Source organism: Peromyscus eremicus, chromosome 10 (assembly GCF_949786415.1).
Source record: "Peromyscus eremicus chromosome 10, PerEre_H2_v1, whole genome shotgun sequence".
NCBI classification, from domain to species: domain Eukaryota; kingdom Metazoa; phylum Chordata; class Mammalia; order Rodentia; family Cricetidae; genus Peromyscus; species Peromyscus eremicus.
Genome location: NC_081426.1, coordinates 56,627,652 through 56,653,036, shown reverse-complemented (window position 1 = coordinate 56,653,036; position 25,385 = coordinate 56,627,652). Strand labels below are relative to the sequence as shown.

Here is a 25,385-nt window from a genome sequence, read left to right as displayed (position 1 = left end):
TGTATGAGCCTGGATTTCAAGAAGTTGCCTGGGGGCTGGAGAGATGGCTCAGTGATTAAGAACATCTGTTGTTCTTGCTTAGGACCCAAGTTTGGTTCCCAGCTCCCACATGGTAGCTCACCATCAGTGACTCCAGTTCCAGAGGACGCAGTGCCCTCTTCAGGCTTCTGTGGGCACTGCAAGCATGTGGTGAGCATACATACATGGAGGTAAAACACTCAAATACATAAAAACAGATGAGAAAGAAAGAAAGAAAAAAGGGAGAGAGGGAGGGAGAGAGGGAGGAAGGAAAGTATCAGTGGTTAAGAGCATATTGGCTACTCTTCCATAGGTCCTGAGTTCAATTCCCAGCAACCACATGGTGGCTCACAACCACCCATAATGACATCTGGTGCCCTCTTCTGCCCTGCAAGGACACATGCAGGCAGAATACTGTATACATAATAAATAAATAAATCTTAAAAGAAAAAAAGTAGCTTGTCTACAAAAATTATAGAAAAAATTATAAAAAAAAAAAAAACTATAAAAAAAGTGACATGAAGGCAGTGACCATCTAAGTCAAAACAGCACCTGTTTCTACAACAGGAAACACGGGAGTCCCCCAAAGTTAGATTGCCTACATCTTGGTGACATTTTGGCTTCTGACTGAGAAGCACACAGTATTCCCAAGCAGAGCAGCCAGGCGTCAATCCCTGTCGCAGAAAGAGCCCTGAAGAAAACTGGCACAGGGTGGCTGTTTATTGTGTGCAGACAGGCTGCAGAGTGATGATCCAAATGTTCAGACATAGACACACTTGGAGGGCTGGCAGTCTCCCTGCAGTGAGCAAGACAAAGTGAGATCCAGGCGGGCTGCACAAGATTCAAAACAGAGCCAGGACCTTGCCACAGGGACTGCAAAACCAATAGAAAGAGACTCAACAGTCCCACGGGAAAGGAAAATAGCCCGTTCTACTCACTGCGTGGACTTTGATAACAAACCCCGTCAGGCCACGAGGCAAAGCAGCTAGGGTAACTCAATTATCAAAAGTTTACAAAACCAAATGCTACAGTCTGCTTGAATCGCTGTTGGATGTCATCACAATTGACTTACTGGAAACATAAAAAAAAAAAAAAAAAAAAAAAGCAGTCCTAAGAGTCGCTGGGCATGGTGCTGGGCATGGTGGCGCACACCTTTAATCCCAGCACCTGGGAGGCAGAGGCAGGGGGATGCCTACGTTCGAGGTCAGCCTGGTCTACAGAGCAAGTTCAGGACAGCCAGGGCTACACAGAGAAACCCTGTCTCAAAAAAACCAAAACCAAAACCATATTAATTTTCATGTCTTACTAACACAAGCCCAATTTAAGTGCTATATACATACCAACTCATTATTTTATTTATTTATTTATTTATTTATTTTGGCAATCAAAGATACTAGACTTGGCTTTACTCTCATTTGGCAATTGGGGAAACTGAGTCATAGAGAGGCTAGTACCTTCTCCCTGGTCCTTAAGCTAGTATATGGCTGCATGCATATTGATGACCGCCATAGTGAGAGGAAATGAAGACCTGGATTTTGATCTAACAATATTGTGAGAGTCCATCTGCCAGATGAAAGCATAAAGGTTTGTATTCCAGCAGCTCAGCTTCACTCTGCGCTACACATTTCCATAAAATTACATTTAATTTGCATAATGGCATAATGATTTGTTTTTAACCTGAAAAATTCATTTACTGTGTCTAAAACAAAGGAATGGGCTATTTTTGCTTTTACAAAAACATCACGGTTGAACAAAAGTCTGGGATGCCTCCTGCAGGAACTGTAGAGCTAGGCTCCAAAGAAAGCAGGGGCTGGATGCAGCCACCAAGGCTGGGGTGTGGTTTGACCGGTAGAGTGCCTGAATAAACCAGAACAGGTGGTACACATCCATAATCCCAGCACCGGGGAGGTCAAGGTAGGCAGACCAGAAGTTCAAGGTCATCATGACTGCATATCAAATTTACGGCCAGCCGGGATAGTGAGACTTTAATCTTAAAACACAAAAGCAGTAGATAGAAAAGACTGCTTAAAAACAGCTTAAAGGAAAGGGAAATACAGTTCTTATAAGTTCAAGCACAAATACTGTGAGATTGGTTGGTTGGTAGGTAGGTAGGTAGGTAGATACATACATACATACATACATACATACATACATACATACATACATACATACAAAATACATAGACAGATGACAGACTGCCTGACTGATAGATTTTGGCTATTGGTAAAAGGGAAAGCTTTACCTTCAAATGAAAAAGAGAAATACTAAAATCAAGACCTGAGATACTTTTAAATGGGCTTGCAGCTTTGAAAGAACTAGCTTAGCTCATTTTTCTCTTGCCCCTATTAACATCTTATATTCATTTAAATAGCTGCTAAGAGTATTATCAAATTCATCGAATAGAATATCTAGAAAGCTATTTGCAATAGCTATTGCGGAGGACTGGAGGGCTGTTGAAAGTTCTCATTTCTGTTACAGAGTTGATGATGATGATGTGTCGATGGTGTTCAAAGGTAGCTTGCTGCAGAGACTAGGCTTGGATGGTAAGAAACTCAGCAGATCTGTGTTACACTAAGGTCCACATTACCAAGACTCAGCAGTAGGGATGATCATCGTATGTCTAGAATATCTACAGCACCCACTTGCCCAAAGCAGAGCAAGCCTCAAAAAGAAATAGAATATCGAGTGTTGTTCAATAAACAAAGAGGACCAGCCAAGGAAGGAGGCGGCAAAGGGACTCCATCTGCCAGGCTCCGCCTAGAAGAAAGTGCCTGTCTCTTTCACAGGAGGCTCTGAAGACTCGTTGGCAGCCATGCTAACATGTCAAGGAAGAGCCCCAGCAAGCAGATTACAGCAAACGAAAGCAGAGTACTCATGGAGGTATGAAGGGAGAGACACTTGTCCTGGGGCTTGCCCAGGGTCATTTGTGTGTCCTTTTGCCTCCAGTGTTAGCTTTTAAATGTTTAATGCTGGTCCTCCCTAGAGAGGGCTTCCTGCATGCCTCCTCACACGGCACCTTCTTTCCAAAGCACACACATAGTTACAGCTAACGCAGACAGATTATGGAGCATCTTCTCCTAAGGATGATGAATAATGAGAAGCACCATCCCTGGGTACCATCTGGCTCCTTCTCCAGGATGAACACCCGCTAGACAGAAAGATATATAAATCAACAGTAACTGGACTGAATCCTGTAAACACGTCAGAGGTGGGTGGGGTACTTTTAGAGTCTTACTGTCAAAGGTCATCAGTGACAATCACACCACCAAAGTAAGGTGACCCTTGTGGTTGTATCATCTCTTTCTATCTCTCTATCCCTCCTTTCCTCCATCTCTCTTTTCAGGGTCTTGCCATTTATTCCTGAAACTCTTCTGCTTCAGCTCCCTTGAGTCCTGAGATTACAGGGGACACCATTACCCAAGGCATTTGTCAGCTGGTATCATGTTTGATTTCTTAAAAATTATTATTACATTTACTTGGAGGGTGGAGAGCACATACCACAGTGCATGGATAGAGGTCGGAGGACAACTTGAGGGAAATTATACCATGTGGCTCTCTGGGATCAAACTCTGGTTGTCAGGCTTGGGGACAAGCACCTTTACCTTTTTATTCACGTCACTGGCTCATCATTTCCGTTCTTGACACTGCAGTCTTTTCTCTATTCTTAAAACCTCTGCTGTGTCCTCCTTGACTCTCCATTTTGGACTCCCCTTCCCCTATCTAGTATGGTGATATTTTATTTGTGCTGAAATGTGATTTTATTTGTATGTTAATAAAGTTGCCTCGGGGTCAGAGCTAATAGCACACACCTTTAATCGTGATCACATGACAGGCAAAATCTCTGTGTGTTCAAGGACATAGTCAGCTTGGTTACACACGCCTTTAATCTCAGTACCAACCATAGAGAACTGGAGGTCTGTATAGACAGGCAGTGACAAGGAGGTTATGTGGTTGGGTTTAGAACCAATGAGAAGACAGAACAGAAAGTCAATGAAAAGACAGGACACAGGAAGAAGGGCTCTTTCTGAGGGGAAGAACAACAGCCAGGGGTAAGAAGGCGGTCTTGGTCTTAGCTCTCAGCTACTGCTCGATCTCTGAGCTTTTAACTCTGCATTTGGCTCTGTGTTTCTTATTTAATAAGACTGTTCAGAATTACATCTACAGTCTAGCTCCTACACTATGCCGGTTTTCCTTCGTCCCAGGACACTGTCAACCACTCTCACGGCGTGAGTACAGTGCACACACCGTACCTACCTATCCCCAGCCTGTTGATGTTCCTTTCTGCTTCCTGAACTACAGCTTTATGCCTAGTCGCCCCTCTGAGTCAATTACCTCCTAAAAGACTCAGCTCGAGCCTGAGAGCTTCAAGATAGCTTCTGAGAACCTTCAGCTAGAGGAGAGCTCACCCAGGGTCCTGCACACAGCTCGTCCCCATCACCCTTCACCTGCTGAAAGGTAACCAACTGCCTGTGACTAATCTCCAAACTCAAACCTCGGTCTCGGGGCCCCCAAGATGGAAATTCTTTTAAGGGCAAGAGCTCTTGGTTGGGCCTCGCACACTCTGCCTGGCACCCAGAGTTCACCCGGTGCTTGATTTAATAAACAACCAATCCTCATAAGCAGGAGAGAGGTTAAGTAAAAATACTGTGTCTGTGGTTAAAAACTAACTTGTGTCGCGGTCTACACTCTTTGTATAGTCACTTAGCGGCGACAGAAGAGGGGATGCCTGTATTGTTTAACTACTTGATCCGTGTACCTAACCGTGTATTTAAACAAGTGACCCTGAAGATTCTGATTTACGTTAGTTATGCTGAGAAACCCGCACTCAGGAATCTTAACTACAAGCAGTTGTTCCTTCCCCAGTGATAATCACACGGAAACTCCCAATGTAATTAGAAAGTTAAAACTTTAAAATTCTTTGGACTATTTTTTCTTTCTTTTGAACTTTTTCATTCCCCTATTTCTAGTTTCAAAAGGCAGGGAGGGGTATTAGGTGCATGCTCATATAAAGCCACGAGGGAAATGTTATGTAACAATCCTTGGCAATTTACCTTGAATTATGCTAACATTTTATAAAATGTATAATTTGCCAGAAACATTGCATTAATCTAAAAAATAGTACATGTTGTCTATAACAAGAAAAACAGTGTCACTGGTGACCGATAGACGACGTGTACATTTATACACTCAATTTAGAGACTGATCAAAAGTGTTGAGATGAGCCTTGTGAAGGAAACGCCAAAAATACACCATGATGACATTGACTTACAATATAAAAGCCAGAGAAAACTCTGAAATCTTATCGGACCTAATTTCATCTTCTTTATGAGGTGCATGTGCAGGCTGCAGCTTTTTGACATAAAACAATGCTTTTTCTTTTCTTTCCTTCTTTGTAAAAGTCCGTGACTGACACCTCATTCGTCACGGAAGGTTCTGAGGCAATCCGAAACTTGCAGGAAGGAGAAAGGCAGGGGCAGATTTGAGAAATCCAACTGGTATAAATGATGCTTGTGGGAAGAAAACCACGTGGACGTGACATTTATTCTCTTGCATGTACAATTTGTCTCCAATTGTTGTTTCTTTTAAAGTTTTGACTCCCATTAAAGCATGCCATCGTAATTAAAATGTAATCTCTGGTTTGAAAGTTAACATCAGGGAGGTAGCACAGAACATGGCTCTGAGCCATGCCGGCTGCTGAGGGGATTACCTTCCACCTTGCTTCCTTCCAAGGGGGAGGAGCATGTTTCTATGAATCCGTGTTAGCTTGTTACATCTGCTTTGAGCTGGCTATAAAGCAGATGCAAGAGAAACTATCACAAAGACGGAGAATGGGGGAAGTATAGATGATCAGTGATGATCAGTGAGTAGGGGTTGGCTAAATTATTGTAAAGTCATAGATGGTCAGTGAATAGGGGTTGGCTAAATTATTGTAAAGTCATAGATGATCAGTGAGTAGGGGTTGGCTAAATTATTGTAAAGTCATAGACGATCAGTGAAAGGCATTGGCTAAATTATTTTTTTTTTTTTTTTTTTTTTTTTTTTTTTGGTTTTTCGAGACAGGGTTTCTCTGTGTAGCTTTGCGCCTTTCCTGGGACTCACTTGGTAGTCCAGGCTGGCCTCGAACTCATAGAGATCCGCCTGGCTCTGCCTCCCGAGTGCTGGGATTAAAGGCGTGCGCCACCACCGCCCGGCTTGGCTAAATTATTGTAAAGTCATAGATGATCAGTGAGTAGGGGTTGGCTAAATTATTGCAAAGTCCATAGATGATCAGTTAGTGGGGGTTGGCTAAAGTATTGTGAAGTCCATAGATGACTGGTTTAGTGGGGGGTTGGCTAAATTATTGTAAAGTTTATAGATGATTTGTTAGTGGGGGGTTGGCTAAATTATTGTAAAGTCCATAGATGATTGGTTTAGTGGGGGTTGGCTAAATTATTGTAAAGTCCAAGTTGCAGTTATCTTCCCACTTGAGAGATTTTAAATGTTGGATCAGAATCCCTGCTCTTGAGGAGAGAGAGGCCCAGCAATCATGAAAACTCTCTAGGGCTTCCTGGAAGTCCAGTTCCCTGCCCCAGCCCAAGCTGCCTCTCCCTGCTCCTGCTCTGGGGCTTCTTAATTCTCTGCCCTTCCACAGACAGTACTCAGATGTCTCGCTGTAGTCAACTGCAGTAAACGTTTGGGGCTACCCAGAGACGGAGCCACTGGGAGAAACTAGATAGTCCACTGGACATACAGATCAGGGCAGCCTAATGCCAGGATAGCAAAATCTCTGGTTAGAAGATGAGTCATTTCTACTACATGGCCATCAAAGACAGGCTTCCCTCCTGCCTCGGCTTGCCAACTGAGGAAGCCTGGCTTTCTCCAAAATTTTGTTTCTCTCTTTGGCTAAGAAAATTAGGACTCATCTTTAGTTCATGCTGGTCACTCCCCGACCCTCACCCCCACTTTTCACAACCAAATGGCCAACCAGAGCTAAGTCAAAAATGGAGTCCCACCCATCTACGTAGGCATTCCACTGCAGACTCTTCTCCTGCTGCAGACAGGGGATATTGTGCAATTGCTGTGTGTGTGTGTGGAGGGGGTGATGAGAAAGAATAAGAAGATGGGCGTGCTGGAGAGTTGGCTCAGTGGTTAAGAGCACTGGCTGCTCTTCCAGAGGACCCAGGTTCAATTCCCAGTGCCCACATGGCTACTCACAACCATCTATAACTCCAATTCCAGGGCATCTGATGTCTTCTTTTGGCCTCTCTTGCCACCAGGCACCCAAGTGGTACACAGATATACATGTAAGCAAACACCCATACACATAAAATAAAATTTTTAAATAGAAAAATATTTAAATTGCCTCTCTATAACCATAAAGAGATGTATGAGTATGTGTGTGTGCGCACATGCATGTGTGTATGAGTGTGAGTGTGTGTGTGTCCATGAGTGCATGCATAAGAAGGAGAGAATGGAATACACAAAATTATTTCCTATAGAAAGATCTGATTTTATTAATAAGAGCATACACCTATAACAACATACACCAATGTTTTCATGTTGGTTTCTCTAGGAGATGGGAATAAAGGGAAGCTTTTTTGTTTGTTTGTTTTGTTTTACCCCTGGCCAACCTGGAACACACTATGTAGATCAGACTGGCCTCAAATTGAAAAGATTTGCCTGCCCCTGCTCCCCAGTACTGGGATTATAGGCTGTGTGCCACCATATCTGGCTTATCGACAAACTTTTAACTTATTTTTAACTAATTTTTTTAAAGTTTACATATATTAGTGTTTTGCCTACATGTATGTCCTGTGCCATGTACATGCCTGGTACCCAATGAGGCCAGAAGAGGGTGTTAGATCCCCAAAACTAGAGTTACAGGTGGTTGTGAGCTGCTATGTGGGTGCTGGGCATCAAACTCCAATCCTCTGAAAAAACAGCAAGTGCTCTTAACCTCTGAGCCTTTTCTCCAGCTCCCATGTCTAACTGCTTTGTGCTAAGGTTCTTTTGTTTTTTGGGGGGCACTTCTGTAATCACACGTGTGGAGAGAGAGAGAGAGAGAGAGAGAGAGAGAGAGAGAGAGAGAGAGAGAGAGAGAGAGAGAGAGAGAGAAGGAATACATTCAAAACCTCAAGGCAGCTCTGGGTACCAAGGTCTGGTGATGAGCAAAACAAGCAAGGACCTCCCTCTTTTGGAGCTTAGGTAGGTGAGTAGATGGCTAAACAAGGAAACAGGAATCAAATAAGATGGTTTCCATGTATTCCTAGTAATTTTAAGTCATGTATTTCCTAAAATAACAGTCCGACACATTTCTAGACTTAAGAATAGGTCATAGCTTTGAGATGTGACCTTTACAGAGGTCACTGGCACCCTATCATTAGCAAATCAAAGCAGCAAAGAAGGGAACTTGTGGTCTCCTGGGATGAATGAAGAGGTTATTTCCAGAAATACCTGTTAGGTCACCGGTCTAGTTCAATGCTAACCAGCGGAAAGGGGACGTAAGCTACGAACGCATTTTTAAATTATCTGGTAAAAGATGTGAACATGGTAAAAAAACAAACCAAGGACATTTAATTTGGGTCCGTGGAATCCAACCCTGTGTATGCAAAACATATTTTCAGCACGTACCCAACACAGAGTCTTATTGAGATCTCGTGCGTTCTGTTTCTCAAGCTGTGCCTCAGTATCCGCCATGTTTCCACGGACTGGCATCTCATTCCAGAGCAGCCGCACGGTTCGGTAGCCACATGGTTGCTGTGCTGGAGGAGACCGATCTAAACTATAAATAAACCCTTTCACGATACAAGTTAACTTTAGGTTCAACATCCTTGTAAAATCTAATCTTAGGAATGGATTTATTTTCATAAACAATTACCAAACCCAAAGCCTTTGACTAAAAATGCAATGGCATGTGTTGAAGAAGAAAAAGAGACTTTGAAAAAAAAATGTCCAAGCATCTCTCCAAAGCTTCTGAAGCCTTCAAACTCATTTTTCAAAGTCAAAAATAAATTATGTAATCAATCCAGTGTCATGAACAGAAACCTTCCAACAAATGCTTCAGAGTTCATCAAGTCTGGGACGTTCTTTTTATAGATAAGAAGGACCCTTGCCAACCCCTGCACCTGGCAGCCGACTTCTGTCTGGCTGACAGTCGGTCAACTAATTTTTAGCTGACGTGGACACTACGCTTTCCCCGCGACTGCACAGTAAGTCAGAGCTTGCCAAGCCAGCCCAGAGGAAATTTCAGAGAATGAGTTGGTGTGGAGAGAGAAAAGGCTTCAGAACACACCCAACGAAACCTTCTCAGAACCCTTTCCTGGGCAGCAGAAGCAGACACACAAATGAAATTCTGCCATAGTTACAACCGCCCGCCATGGGAAGGACAGCTAAGAATCTCTGAAAACCTGTGCCGTGTTCTTCAGAGTCACTGGACTTGGGGACACATGCTCAGTGTGGCCATCCCCCATCTTCACCCTGGCAAAGGCAGCGACGAGCTGGCAAGCAGAGCGGCCACACAAGAGGCCCGCTGGCGGCCAGACTGTATTGAAAGTCCTGAAAACCACGGTGTGGATGATAAATTGCTACCTTAAAATTTCAAACAGATGGCAAATTTGATTGTTTGCCTTGAGACAGGCTTTCACTGTGTCTGCCTGACTGACCTGGAACTTGCTATATAGGCCAGGCTGGCCTCGAACTCACAGAGATCTGTCTGACAGAGGCGTGCACCACCACACCTGGCCCAGATGGTGAAATTTTAGCACAAGTTGATCCTCGGCAAAACGTAAACCAAACAAAGTTAAGGGCGGAAGTAAACAACTTTAAATTGTTTTAAATGAAGTAATGTAGCAGCCAAAAGAACCCTGGCTTTCATATGGGGGGATGTTAATAGTTAAGCTCCATTGTTGGCTTATCTGCATTCAGAATCTCCAAGGAAACACATCAAACCAGTTACCTATGAAAATACCTATGGAATTTCCAGTTTAACTGAGGCAGAAAGTCCCTCCCAGATTGTGGGCAGTACCAACCCAGGGGCTAGGATCCTGGACCAAATATAAACCGGTTACTGAGTAACCGGGAGGACGCTATCATTCCTCTCTCTGCTCTCTGACTGTGGGCCCGATGAGACCAGTTACTGCACACTCTAGGCACCATGCCTTCCCTACCATTAACCTTTGCTTAAACCATGAACCCAAGGAACAACAAGAAAAGTGGTAACAGAGAGATTAAAGGATCAGTCAGGCTAGTTGCCAAAACCAGTTTCGGACCACCCTCTCATTTCAAGCAAGGTAACCCTGTTGGGGTATGTGTGGGTGGGGTGGGTGGTGGGTGGGAGTGGATGCTCTCAGTCCCATGGGGCTCCTGAGAAAGATGATGGGATTACAGTCTCAAGCAAGGAGACACTGTCTTTGTTTTTACTAGAGATTTCAAAAAGAAACACTTGCTGCTTTTAAGTCTATGAAGGATTACAGAAACAAAGTTATTATAAGGGAGCTTACACGGTTTACTTTGAGATTTGTGTCACCTCCAAGCTGTGTAGTTTATGGTTTAGGGCCAGGGAGATGGTTCAGTGGGTAAAGAACCTGAGTTCAATCCCTAGAACCCACATAAAGGTGGAGAAAATGAACTCCATAACGTTGCCCTACACATCACACTGTATCATATACATAGAAAGTAAAGCATTTACAGTTATAGAAAGTAAAAATAAGACATTTGAAAAGAACTACAGTTTAGCTGCCACGGAAAAGGCAAACATTTTTTCTCACAGGCTAGATAGAAGAAGTATGCAAACACATCTTCCCCAGCACCATTTAATCAGGTTACCTTCTCCAAGCACACTTCTGGACATGCTTCTCCCCCACGGTTACCCCAGCTTCACTCTGCTGGCCCTTTCCCCACCCCAACCCTTGCTCCCACATCAGCTCCCCAAATTTAGCATCTCTTTTAGCAACAGAAAAGAAATACTTCCTCTTTGGGAAAAAGGAGGTATGAGGCCGGAATGACCAGAGTTTCCTGGCAAGGCTTGCTGTGGGATGTCTTTCTGTACGCTGTGAATATGTGTCGCTCTGATTGGTTGATAAATAAAGCTGCATTGGCCTATGGCAAGGCGGCTTACGAGGCAGGTGGGAAATCCAAGCAGATAGACAGAAAGAAGAAAGGAGAGGAGAGAGAGATGCCTTAGCCGCCGCCCCAGGAGAAGCAAGACCCAGCAGACTGGTAATGCCACGGCCACGTTGCAAAATATGGATTAATAGGAATGGGTTAATTTAAGATGAAAGAGGTAGCTAGCAAGAAGCTTGCCACAGGCCGTACAGTTTGTAAATAACATTAAGCCTCTGAGTGATTATTTTATAAGCGGCTGCAGGACCGCTGGGATGAGCGGGAACACGGGGCCGGGAGGTACCAGAGAAACTATCCGACTATAAAGGCTGGAAAGGGGCAGCCTAGGAACATCCCCCACACACCAGTGACACCTGTCCCATCACAGTTAAACACCTATGCTGTGCTTAACTGGACAACAAATCCAGAAGACCAGAAACAGGGCCAGAAATGATAACTGAAGAGCTGTATTCCAATGAGATAAAGAACCAGTAAAAACATTTGGCACTTAGAAAAAAAAAATACTCCCATTGTGGTGGTGGAGAGACCACTCAGTGGTTAAAAGCACTTGCTGCTCCTCCTGAGGACCTGAGTTCAATTCCTTGCACCCATGAGGGGCAGCTCACAACCACCTGTAATTCCAGCTCTGAGGGAGCTGATGCCCTCTTCTGGCTTCTGCAGGTATCCACATACATGTGGCATTCACTCATACAGGCACACAGACACATATGAATAGAGGTAACAAAAATATATCTTGAGGCTGGAGAGATGCTCAGAGGTGAAGAGCACTTACTGCTCTGCCAGAGGACCTGAATTTTGGTTTCCAACACCTACATCAGGTGGCTCACACCTGTCTGTAACTCCAGCTCCAGGAGATCCAATACCCTCTTCTGGCCTCCATGGACACCTGCATATATTCACACAGAGACATACTTGTATACACTCTGTTACTCAAAGAGACAATAGTTTCTAACTAATCAGTGCATGATGGTACAGGATCATGCTTAAAATATTCATTAAAGCATAGGATAAGAAAACAGGGGGTTTTAATACAAAACCATGTGCAGAGTGCCTTGCGTGACTCAGACAGACTTCTCACTGCAGCCAAACCTTAAGAAAGCAGCATTTGCTGAGTGGTAGCAGCAGTAAGAAAAGTCACCACAGCTTCTCTATTTTTTTAATTACCTATCTGTCTGAAGTCAAGCTTTCTTCTGCTACTCAATAAACATGACATACCACAAAAGAATCAATGGAGAGGCAGCTAGGAGGGACCTACCTCCTTCTACTCAAGCAGGTATTAACGAGATCTGAAAAGATAAAGTTAGGCCACTATTACTGCTAAACACTTTTTGGAAAATAGAGTTACAATTCATGAAAATGCTCCTTATATTGATGTGTCAGGAGCTCATTGCTTTTATATTTAAATAAATTTTGAAGTCAGCATCTTTATAATGTCTCAGTTTTACTTTCTAATAGAGCGAGTGTTGATAGACATGAATCATATACACTAATACTCTTTAGGATACTTGATAACTTTCATTTTGTTTTGTAGAGATAGGATCTCCCTAGATAGGCCTGGCTGTCCTGTAACTCACTCTGTAGACCATGTGTCCTCGAACTCACAGAGATCCACCTGCCTCTGCCTCCCAAGTGCTGGATTAAAGGTGGGCGCCACCACACCTGACACGCTGGATAATTTTTTAAAAGGGAACATTGGCCCTCAGGCAAAAACATTTCAGACGCTATCCTAATGCATTTGGTCATGGAAACTTTCCTCTGTGAAGTGATTCCAGAATGTTCTATGGGACGCCCAAGGGAAGGGCTACATATCACAGTGTACCTGTAAAATTAGTCTGTAGAGGCAGGTAGATGGCCTAGTCTCCTTAGACAGTCTGCAGCAGATTAACTCAGATACTGATAAAAGGATTTCCTCTTGAGCAGGAGTCCTGTGCCTATGCCCAGGGCAGCGAAGGCATGTTTGCTTTGGCAGGCACAATCAGGCCTGACCTCATCTGCTTAGAAGAAGCCTTAATCTGGAGAATTCTTTCACTGAGCAAACGCTACAGAACAGTCGAGAAGAATGCCAGTGCCGGTCTGCACACTCCTACACCAGATAATCCTGTTAGGAGACATCTTGCCAAGGTGTCTCAAGAGCATAATAGATACATCAGTTAAAATCAGGGCCGCTGTCATTTACTCTTCTATTTCTGACAAGGAGAAAATGCCTGACTTAAGCAGCTGTGTTGCAAACAACCCTCTCAAATAAAATGCTGCAGGACGGCAGCAATTTGTACTCGGATGACAATTCATGTTGGTAAAAAACAGTGCACGAGCCAAAACGATCTTAAGAACTAATTTATATTTCAAAGATGGCTTTTTTAGAACATATAGTAAGACTCATTCTCTACTTGGAGCAAGACTGAAAGCCTGGGATACAGAATTTTGCTGTAAATCGCTCGCTTCTGTCAGGTGTCTGAATGACTGGCCAGAGCTTGTTCAGAGATGGCTGGGGAAGACCCCAGGAAAGAGTCAAAACTGTGAGGTGCTGGACAATGTTCTGTGCAAAACCCACCGCGAAAGACAGCTGTTTAACCCTCTCCCCTTCATCCTGAGATCTTCCCAAATAATAGGAACCCTTAGGTTTATTCATGGAGTTTTGTAGGAGTTAACAAAATCTTGGTCAAGGATGACAAGATCACCGGAGAGCTGGAGACACCCATCTCTATACACCTACTCTCTATTCACCAAGCCCATGGAATGCTATTACCACTTCATCTGCTTCCATAAAACCTTCTTGAGTACAGATGGAGGCCATTGACATGGCTCAGTGGGTAAAGGGGCCTGCGGCCAAGCCTGATGACCTGAGTTTGATCCCCAGAACCCACAAGGTAAAAAGAGAGGCTATGACTGAAAGTTTTCCTCCACCTCTACACACGCTCCATGGCATGTACACCTCCCCCATCACATGCACACAAAATGAATAAATAAATAAGTAAAATACAAATTTAAAGCTCACTTGACTACTTCTCATGGCCATAATGCTTATTACTTATTACTTATTATATTTTCTTTCTTTTATTGGCAGTGCTAGTTATGGAAACCAGGTATTTATGCCTGCTAGGCAACTGCTTATAACCTCAAGCAGCATACTCAGTTTTGGGTCCCATTCTATCTCACCTAAACCTCCCAGCAACTGCATGAGACATTACTACAATCATCCCCATTCTACAGATAAGCAAGCATATTCAGTTGCCTAAGGTCACTCATTTACATGTCACAGAGACAGGATTTGAATCCGGAAGCGAGTCTCTCTGAACTCTCAAGTATGAATCTGTGGAACATATCTGAGATGCGTGCAGGCGTGGTGAACACTACATGATTCATAGCACTAAGGCACTTGAGTGGGACGGTGGCTTTTAGCTCCACACATCAGCTTTGCTTAAAAAAAAAAAAAAAGCTCTTCCCTACACTCAGGGCACATGTTAGACTTCTTTCTGCCTATTCTTCACGCTCTTGACATGCACCACTCAACCTAATCCCTCTTGACGCATCTGCCAGCCTCCTTGCTTCTGCTAAAGACCTCTGAGACATCGGCCAGAGTGGCAACCACTGAACCAGTGAGCTAAAGGCACAAACAAAAGTGAGTGTCCACAAATCCGCTGCTGTCCCTTGACATTTTCGGGGGAGTTGTTCCAGGATCCCACAGACACCAGACCCTGCAGATGCTCTGATCTCTTATACAGAATGTCAGTTTGCAAACAGCCTCCACACAGCCTCCTAAATCCCTCAAATTACCTCTAGATTGTCCATAATACCTGACACAATGTCAGTGCTCTGTGAATTGCTACACGCCATTGTCCAGAGAGTAAGGACAAGAGAAAGAGTGTTTGTACATGTTCATCATGAATTCAATTTTTTTTTTTGGGGGGGGGGGGGGACAAGTATTTTCTATCTGCTGTTAGCTGAACCCACTGACATGGAACCTCAGGATATGGAGGGCCAAGTTATACTTGGCAACAAGAACGTTAATTTTCAAACGATATTTTTACACCCCGGCGCGTATGCAAAAGAGCCTAGGAGGAAGCAATAGAGAATGTTGTCATTCCTATTCACATTTTAAACTTGAAATTATGAGCACACAGCTGATCATGGGGGAGCACTCCTGTAACCCCAGTACGTGGAAGGAGAAAGCAGGAAGATGAGCAGTTCAAGATCAACCTCAGCTACATAGAGGGTTTGAGTTTGAGACCGGCTGGAGCTCCGTGAAACCTGCCTTTGAAACAAGAAAAGAAGCTGGGCAGTGGTGGCGCATGCCTTTAATCCTAGCACTCAGGAGGTAGAGGCAGACAGATCTCCGAGTTCAAGGCCAGCCTGGTCTATAGAATGAGTTCCAGGATAGCCAGGAATATACAGAGAAACCCTGACTTGAAACTAGTGAATGGAAGGAAGGAAGGAAGGAAGGAAGGAAGGAAGGAAGGAAGGAAGGAAGGAAGGAAGGAAGGCACTCTCATTAAGTACAAGTGGCCTACAGCTCCAGTCACATGAAGATGCTTATGCCTAGCACCCAAGACGGCAGGCCTTCAGGCCACTGGGGGTATTACTGTGGGGCCCATGACTGTTTCTTGTGTCCTGTACAAAACTACATTTCCCCCATGAGTCCAGCTGAGAAAGTGGCTCTATGGATTACATTTTCATTTGAAGTGCACGGATGTTCATGAACCGGACAAGCGACTCAAAGGAAGTCCTGCTGAGAACTAGGAAGAATGCCGGTGGCAATCAAGCAGAGACAGCCAGGGAAACAGCAGAGTTTTGGCCCCACCTCATACATTCCCCTCAGACACATCATAATACCAGGGTGATCAGATCTGACCGGAAGTTGGCAAAAGGAAAAAAAGACAAAAGAAACCCTGATAGTATCAAAACTTAGATTCACAGCTCCTGTTCTTACCAACAACCTTTGTAAGAGTAAATGTTATCTCTGCCTTGGGAAACCGGCTAAAAGTATTTCATATGGTTGATAAATAACTATATTTTTCTTAATGGCATCAAAGAATGTGACCTAGAACTTTGCTACTCAGAATGCAGTTTGCAAGGGAACAGCCTGGCCTTCACTGGCCACTTACAGGAAACGCAGTCTGGGGGACCACCAAGCACCGAGCCATGATTTCTTTTACTTGAACCCATCACCCCTGGCTCATGTGCACACTACAACTCAAGTTGCACTGGAGATTTAAAAACCATGCCATAAACAACGTGAGTCCCAAAGCTCATCATTTTAAATATGTATTATAAACATCCTTCAACAAACACTATAAACTCCCCATAAATCCCCAATTCTGTCAAACTATGTACAACGGCAGCATTTTCTCATTACCCCTACTATACTCAAAATAAGCATCCGGACCCTGGCACCATACAGACTCTGCAGCCACCCTCGCCTTATCTTTCGATCCCCACCTCAACTTACTTTAGTTTGATCATCTGCTTTAAACACATAGCAGAGGCTCTGCCTGGGGGCAGCATCCTCCTTAATGAGACAAGCAAAGTAACTCGGGTCTTGACTGTTGTGAATCAGCTTGTGGACCTGCTGAGGCTTGCACTCGAAGATGCTGGAACAGATTAGTGGGTCCCACTGTTGACTTTTCTTCAGGTCAGGTTCACATCTCAGTCCAGAGGGCGAAACCCACAGCCGGACTTGCTTGATTCCAGGCTCCTTTTTGGAGCACTGGCCACTGAGTCTTCGTACCTCGGCCACCACCCAGGGCAGCATGGGCATCGTGGTGAGAGAATGCACGGGTAAGGAGCCCACCAGCTGCAAGCCGAAGTCCACCGAGACCTCATTAGGGAACGGATGCTTCCTTGCTGTGAATGTGATTGCATCCATCCTGGGAAAGGTCTGGAGAGCCAGGAAATCGTGCTCCTATTTTCCTAGTTTAAATGGAGTGATCTATTTCCCATGCTTCTGAAGGCAGAATCCTGGGGAAGGAAAACAGAACTTAATCAAGTCACAGCCATAGCTACTTGCAGAGTTAGTACCCCAGCATTTCACAGTCCAATTCTTAAATGTAAGGAGAAATGGGTGTTTGTTCAAATAAACTCTACCTAGAATGAGATTTCCCGAAATTGTACTACACATGAAACCTAGAAATGGTGAAACTGTTAACACTCATTGTGGGACACACAGACCCTACTGGGAGTCTGTCGGAGAACAGGAGCCTCACAGTGTCAGAAAAAGAAAAAAGAAAAAAAAAAAGCAGGGGAGGGGAGGGAGGTTGGAGAGATGGCTCAAAGGTTAGGAGGACTTGGTGCTCCTGCAGAGGATGGGGGTTCAGTTCCCAGCATCCACATGTGGGTTCACAGCCATCTGTAATTCCAGTTCTGGGGGATCTGGTGCCTTTTTCTGACCTTTGTGAGCACTAAGCATACAACATGGTGCACAGATATACACACAAGCAAAACACTCCACATAAAATAAAATGAATCAATCTAATACAATATAGATGTGTGTGTATGACACACGAGCACAAGAGAAAGTGAGACAATTCTGACAGCTCCACTCTGTTGAATTATTTAAAAATTATTTCAGTAATTCTCTAAAATAATAAAATTCAATAGAGGTAACTCCCCCCCAAAAAAAGGCATATTGTGAGGGAAAAAATATAAATCAACCCATTTCTTTTCATAGTTTACTGAACCAGACCCATTTTAAACAGTTGACCTAATCCCCTATGATACCATCAAATTCACCTTTTAAACAAAACCCAGAATCTCACTCATTCTAGACCTCTGTCCTACCACTAAGCTACAGCCCCGGGCATAGTCAAATCTTATTTCACTTAACTTTATTTTTTGAAGCAGCGCTAGAAGCTTTTGTTTTGTTTTTGTTTGTTCTTTTGTTTGGAGTATGAATGTTTTGCCTGCATGCATGTATATGTACCATGTTGAATGCCTGGTGCCCAAGGAGGTCAGAAGAGGGCACTGGATCCCCTGAAACTGGAGTTACAGATGGTTGTGAGCCTCCATGGAGGTGCTTGGTACCAAAGCAGCACTTCTCCGTGTAGCCCTGGCTGTCCTGGAACTCACTGTGTAGACTAGTTAGGCCGAGAACTCACAAGAGATCCGGCTGTCTCGGCCTCCCACGTGCTGGGATTAAAGGAGTGCGCCACCACCGCCCGGAACCTTTGATGTATCTTGGAGCTCATCCCGGAGGACGACAAAACGCTTTTGTGCAAGCTCAGCTGCCCTATAGCATCTCCAGCTGTACTCCCCTCCAGCCCATCCAGCCTCCAGTCTCCGTGCCTCCCTCTAGAGCACTGAGACAAGGAGAAACTCCGTGAGGGAAGGGACGGGACCTGTCTTCTTTGCTGACACCAGGTCTGACACAGACAGAGTAGGGCCTCAAGGGCATCCTAAAGACTGAGAGAATCATCTCCTACCCTAAAAAGGAGGCTGATGATGGCAGAGAAGGGGATCTATCTTTCCTGGACTTTGAACCTCCCTCAGCCTCACATCTTCCTTTTCATTCTTCTCACACAAATGTCTCCCAGACGCCTTCCTCTTGCTGCCTTCTCTCCCGGCTGCCCATCCATTTCTGCTTGGGAGAGCTCATCTACACTGCAGAGCCACTGAACTGGCGTGCGTTAAAGCCACCCGGGTCTTCCAGGTTGTGAAATCCAAAGACAGCAAAGTAGCCCTTCCTCATACCTTTTTCCAGGCAGGCCACACCTCCCTTCTTCCTTTTCTTATGTATGTGTCCACACACATGTCTGCATGTGTGTGGACATAGGTGGCTGGAAGTGTACACGGAGGGCAGAGGGTTGAGGCTGGGAATCATCCCCCAGCCCTGTTCCAGCTCATTCATTTAGGCAGGTCTCTCAATCAAGCCCAGAGCGTCCTGGTACATCCTTTCCATAGCCGGCTTGCTCTCAGGACCCCCCCCATCTCTGCCTCCCCAGGCTGCAGTTACAGCCAGCATGCCCAAGGGCTCTGCTAACCGGAACTCTGGTCCTCACACTCGCATGGCTTACCTGTCCCATCTCCTCAGCCTCTGTATACTTCCCTTCTTGAGACCCTGCTGGCTCCTGTCTTACCTGCCAGGTGCTTGTTTTCAGGCGGTGTGAAGGCCCTCCCAACTTCTGTTTGGCCCCATTCTCTCCCCTTATTCCACCTGCTTTTTCTTTGGTCACTGCAGGGGGGTAGCTGTTCCAGCTTTGACCTGGAAGTACTACCCTCACTGAGGCTTCAGTAACTGTCACACCTACAAGACGGGGCCAAGACAGGACCCCTGAAGACCCGAGATCCGGATGGGCCGGCTCTCTTGGTTCCTGGATCCTGAACGCTGGAGGTAGCCCGAGCAGAGTTCTCCAGAGAACACCGCTGGACTGTGCTACACCTTTCCCAGACCCTGCAACCTACCTATCCCTTCACTTGTAAGTTACCCCACAAAATAAACCTCCCTTTTAACCACATGGAGTTGCCTTAATACTACAACCAATAGGTCACTATTATCTTTTGGTGCCAACAAACACAGTCAAACACTCACATTACTGTGAACATGACCCACTCTCCCTGTGTTGTCTAGAGGTGACTTATGAACCAGGAGACCAAGTCCTTGAAATAGCTTGTCACAAAGTGACATGGAAGAGTTTACATCTGGCCCTGAAGCCCATCTTGTCTCTTGACTAGTACCCCGCCCCCAAATGAGATGATCACATACACTAATAATTCCCAAGTATTGTTCTCCCAGACAATCTCCTTTCTGAGCTCCAGATGAGCCATCCACATTTCTATATCGTCTCAGCTGAGAAGCTCCTCAGCCTGCATTTAGTTGTCTCACAACTCACTCAGTCTCATCTCTCTCCTTCCCAAAACCTCTCCTCCTGCATCCCGGCAAACGGCATCACTGTTCATTTTGTGTCGTTCGCTGCTTTCCATTCCCAGAGCAAACGCCCGAGACAGTCAACTTAGAAAGAGAAACGGTTTGCTTGGGCGTCTCTGACCGTGGTCCTTCAGGCTCTGACGGGCTGTATTGTCGCTTTCAGGTGAGAAAGGACACTGTGGCAGGAAGGTGCGGCACAGCAACACCGCTTAATTCACACACACACACAAAAGAGAGGATGAGGAAGGGCCTGGGGTCCCTCCATCTCCCTCCAGGGCACAGTCTTAAATGACTTGAAGACTTCCCGCAAGGCCCACCTCTTAAAGGTTCCATTCTGTCCCAGTAGTGGCTTCCTAAAGACCAAGCTTTTGCCACGTGGATGCATATGACAGCACTGGCCAAGTCACTGGGATACCTCCCTCATCCCATCGGTCCTGACTCTACCATATAAATATAGCTGACCTTTCCATCCCCTAGAGAACTCTCCTGCTATCTACCAGTCATCACAAGCCATGAGCTCTACACACAACACTCTCTTGGAATCCTCACCTTTATATTCCCCCTAATGTCCTCTTCCACAACACCTTTTGGCTTTTAAGACAGAGAAGCAGTCACAGTCCCCATCTCAGATGTGGTTTCTCATGACCTGCTGCCACAGCGCACACGGTCCCAACCCCCTCCTTCGAACATCAGACTGAGCCCTGACTGTGAGGGGCCGGAGAGTTGTCCTTACTGACAAGCTGCCCTTCACAGTTAAGCTGCTGGGAGAAGAAAACAAGATTCTCGCACGGAAGGTCAAGGACCAACGACAATGATCGGAGTCAGCACTGATGCCCATTTCCCCTCTTCCACAGGCAGGATTGACACCTGCTACAGCGCATTGCGGCAAAAGAATCTAGGCTGAGGGAACCTGACTGCACTCTGGCGGGGAATGAATCCACCTGGCACCAGAGGAAGTCACTATCTCTATCTACTATAGACGTTGAAGCAGAAACGTGATGGGAAGTGTAGTTCAGAGTAAAGGCATGACCCTGCTCATGAGATGTGCAGAAACACGAGAGACCCACAGAGAAGACTCATGTCTCGACAAGCCCCATGCTCATCCTTTGAGTCCAGCCGAAATATTCACATCACTGCTGGAGCGACCACGGCCTCTTTCCTCCTAGGTAAGTTGGAGGCACCGGCTGCATGCCACGCCCTTCCGGGACTGCACCCTGAGCCTCCTCGTCCTCGTCACATTTATTTTAAGAGCCTGAATAGGCACTCTTCAACAGATTGCAAGCTTCATCAACTATTAAGGTTTGGGGTTAGAAAAATCAGTATTCAAATTTTAAACCTTTTCTAAGATAGCAATGAAGTCTGTTCTTTATTCAGTTTGCCCATTATATATACATATATATATGCATATATTCTAAAAGTAAAATTTTAGAATCTGAACATAGCTTAGAGCTACTTTTTATGATTTATTCTTATTAGCTTTAACTGTGTGCATGTGTGTGGGTATGTGCACCTGAAGGCAGAGGCCCTAGGAGACCGGAGGCATCGGATCTCTCTAGAGCTGGAGTTACAGGCAGTTGTGAGGCACCCAATGTGGAAGCTGGGAACCGAACTCTAGTCTTCTTAAAGATGCCCTCCTAACTGAGGTACCTCCCAAGCTTCAGTGCTACGTTTTGTGTTGATTTTTTTCTTTTGTTTTGTGTTGATTTTTTTTCTTTTTCTTTTAGTTATTTGTTTAACTATTGGTTTTTTATTCATTAAATGTATTCAATTATTTTACATCCTGTCCACAGTTTCCACTCTCTCCCCTCTCCCACTTCCTCCCCTCAATCCACTCCTCCTCTGTTCCTGTTGGGCAGGCATCCCACGGGTGTCAACAAATCACGGCATATCAAGCTGAGGTAGGACTAAGCCCCTCCCCATTTATTAAGGCTGGACAAGGCAACTCACATGAGGAATAGGTTCCTGATGCCAGCCAAAGCATTAGGGACACACCCTGCTCCTACCACTACGAGTCCCACACGTAGATCAAGCTACACAACTGTCACACACATGTAGTGGGCCTAGGTGGGTCCCATTCCCGCTCCCTAGCTGTTGGTCCGGAGTCTGTGAGCTCCTATGAGCCCAGGTTAGTTGTTTCTGTGGGTTCCCTTGTGATGACCTTGACCCCCTGGCTTGTATAGTCCTTCCTCTCTTCTCTCTTCAACAGGATTCTCCAAGCTGAGCCCCGTGCTTGGCTGTGGGTCTCTGCATCTGCTTCCATCAGTCACTGGATGAGGGCTCTATGATGACAACAGGGGTACTTACCAATCTGATTACAAGAGATGGCCAGTTCAGGCTACCTATCCACTGTTGTATTTATTGTTTTTTTGAGACAGGGTTTCTCTGCATAGCCCTGGCTGTCCTGTAACTCACTTTGTAAACCATGCAGGCCTTGAACTCACAGAAATCCACCTGCCTCTCCCTCCCGAGTGCTGGGATTAAAGGCACACACCACCATGCCTGGCCTTTCTTTTCATTTTAAATATTGAAACATTGAACAGTAAAGCAATACATTATTATTAAGATTTATTTATTATGTATACAGTGTTCTGCCTGCATGTCTGCCCGTACACCAGAAGAAGGCACCAGATCTCAGTACAGATGGTTGTGAGCCACAATGTGGTGCCTGGGAATTGAACTCAGGACCTCTGGAAGAGCAGCCAGTGCTCTTAGCCTCCGAGCCATCTCTCTAGGTCCCCAAGCAATACATGATTTAGTTCTTGAATATACTTTATGAAGAAATGGGAGTCTCCCTCTTCCTCCAGTGTATAGCCACTTCCTCCAGTATACAGCCACTTGTGGTGACAGAAAGCCTTAAAGTCCATATAATCCAATAAATAATATTCCCTCCCCCTTCCTAGGTAAAAGTGGCATTAGAAGCCTGGCTTGACGTCCATTCCTGTAACTGAACCTGCCTTAAGTTCTAACCGTTGACAGCTGCTAATCCCAAGACATGTTAAACGAAACTCTAGAATTAGCACAAAGGACAGACCTGAGACCTATCAATTATTTTAGGTAACGCACTTATAAATCAGGTGGCAACAGGTGTGACCGAATCGCTCTCTGCTCTTGTTATTTCAATCCCTTGGTGGTCAGCCATCGAATTAGTACTGCCATCTTGTTGGCAAAAGAATTCGAAGGCTTCAAGAGCTTCACTCTCCAGCCAGCGGTGGGACACTCTAGTGTGTCTGTAAAAGCAGGTAGGCTGCCTTATAATGCTGAGGGAAAGAATCAAACTGAACGATGCTCAACATCAGACACCATTATTTCTGAGTAATTTGGATTATTCTAGCATGACTGTTATGGTTTAGATATGAACTGGCCCAAGTGTATTTTTTTCCTCTTTATTTCTTTTGGCTCTTCACTCTTTGGGGGCCTGCCACCCAGCTCCCAGATAAATCATCCACGGAGGCTTATTATTACTTATGAACGCCCGGGCCTTAGCTTGGCTTCTTTCTAGCCAGCTTTCCTTAACTTAAATTATCCTGCCTACTTTTTGCCTCTGGGCTTTTTCCTTTTCTTACTTCTGTATATCTTACTTTCACTTTTACTCCATGGCTGGCTGGTGGCTGGGTGGCTTGGTGGTTGCGTGGCTGGCCCTTGTGTCCTCCTCTCCTTGTTCTCTTGCTTCTTCTTTTGTTCCCTGATTCTTCTTTTTTTTTTTCCTTCTATTTATTTTCTCTGCCTGCCAGCCCCGCCTAACCTTTTCCCTGCCTCTCTATTGGCCGTTCAGCTCTTTATTAGACCAATCAGGTGTTTTAGACAGGCACAGTAACACAGCTTCACGGAGTAAAACAAATGTAACATAAAAGAATGCAACACATCTTTGCATCATTAAACAAATGTTCCACAGCATAAACAAATATAACACACCTTAAAACAATATTCCACGACACTCAGGGTCTCCTGTTCTGAGCAGGTGGTCCCCAGCGGGTGATGCTGTTTTTGGAGGTTGTGTGACCTTTGGGATGTGTGGCCTAGCTAGCAGAAGTGGGCTGGCTGCTGTGGACAGAGCACTAAGGCTAGATCCACCTCTGTTTCAGGCCATGCTCTCTTCTTGCCAATCTGCCAAAAATGTGTGTGTGTGTGTGTGTGTGTGTGTGTGTGTGTGTGTGTGTGTGTGTTGGTTATATGGGTTTTTCGAGACAGGGCCTGGAACTCACAGAGATCCACTGCCTCCGCCTCCCGAGTGCTGGGATTAAAGGCGTGCGCCACCACTGCCCGGCTCTGCCAAAGATATTAGCAGCCTCACCACACTTCCAGCAGCACAGGCTGGCCCCTCTCCTCCCATCATCCCAGCAGCACAGGCTGGACCACGCTGGTATTTCTGGAAATCATGATCCAGAATGAATCATCTTCCCCCCTTCAATTGTTTCTGTTTGGTATTTTGTCAAAGCCACAAGAAATCTAACTAATGCAATGAGATTCGGGGTAACTTAGACTAGGTAAATAATCATATTATTTTTCAATCAGATGTGTCATGAAATAAATGAAATATTCCATAATATTAGCAAATCACCGCACTGTTTTCAGAGCTATCCCAAATCACATCATTTTCGGGAGAGAACTTTTTGCATTTTAGACTCCAATGAGAACCGCCTATTTTGAGGTCTTTCTGTCTTGTACCCAAGCAGTAAAAATCATGCCCTGTTATTCCCGTGGGGTTCTGCATAGGCTCTTGTCAGTAAAGCCACATGTATACAAGCCTGCCCCTCTAGGATGACCTTTAAACACAGCAGCGACCCAAACACAAGAACGCACTTTCCCTAGAACTCTTCCAATAATCCTGTTACTGAGATCCGCTACCCCTGCAAGCATGCACTTAGCATCATGAAACTTTAAAAGGAGCCAGGTCCTTTTTAAGCCATTTAGAAATGTCCCCCATAAATGAAATGAAGCGACTAGGTTCTGGAAAAGCGGCTTGTCTAAATTTAGTGACAGATTTGGGACAGTCCAAGTCCCTGACGCCCATCCACAAGCTGGAAAGGACCTCAGTTTCCCCATGGGAACACTTTCCAGGGTGAGATTGAAAAAGCAAGCGACTTCACTTCTCCAAAGCTGAAGTTTATTCTTATAGGAGAATAAAGTAAGATCATCTCCGAGTTTCTTCTGTTTCTAAAATCTGGTGAATGCGATTTCCATAATGCAGAATACCAAATGTCCCCCACATTGTGTGAGGCTACAAAGCTGCTTCCATCTTCAATTTAAGAACAAAAACGTGGCGGGGGTGGGGGGGGTGGGGGTGGGAGTGGGTGGGGGTTAAGTGCATGAAGGCTAAGAACAAGAGAAGCCGGGTAGAGCTTCACAGGCTGTGTAGGGGGAACCCTCTCTCTTCCTAGCTCCTTATCACCCCATCCCACAAGACCACAGA

The 25,385-nt window shown here is 45.1% G+C and overlaps 1 protein-coding gene across 2 annotated transcripts in view; it reads right to left on the bottom strand.

Moving 5' to 3' along the window:
- Nucleotides 1-25,385, bottom strand: part of Tbc1d1 (TBC1 domain family member 1) — a 200,621-nt gene that overhangs the window by 169,204 nt on the left and 6,032 nt on the right. For both annotated transcript variants that reach the window (XM_059275893.1, XM_059275894.1), the window contains exon 2: nt 16,565-17,073. In XM_059275893.1, the coding sequence (XP_059131876.1) occupies nt 16,565-16,981 (417 nt within the window). In that variant the 5' untranslated portion in view covers nt 16,982-17,073. The remainder of the gene's footprint in view (nt 1-16,564; nt 17,074-25,385) is intronic.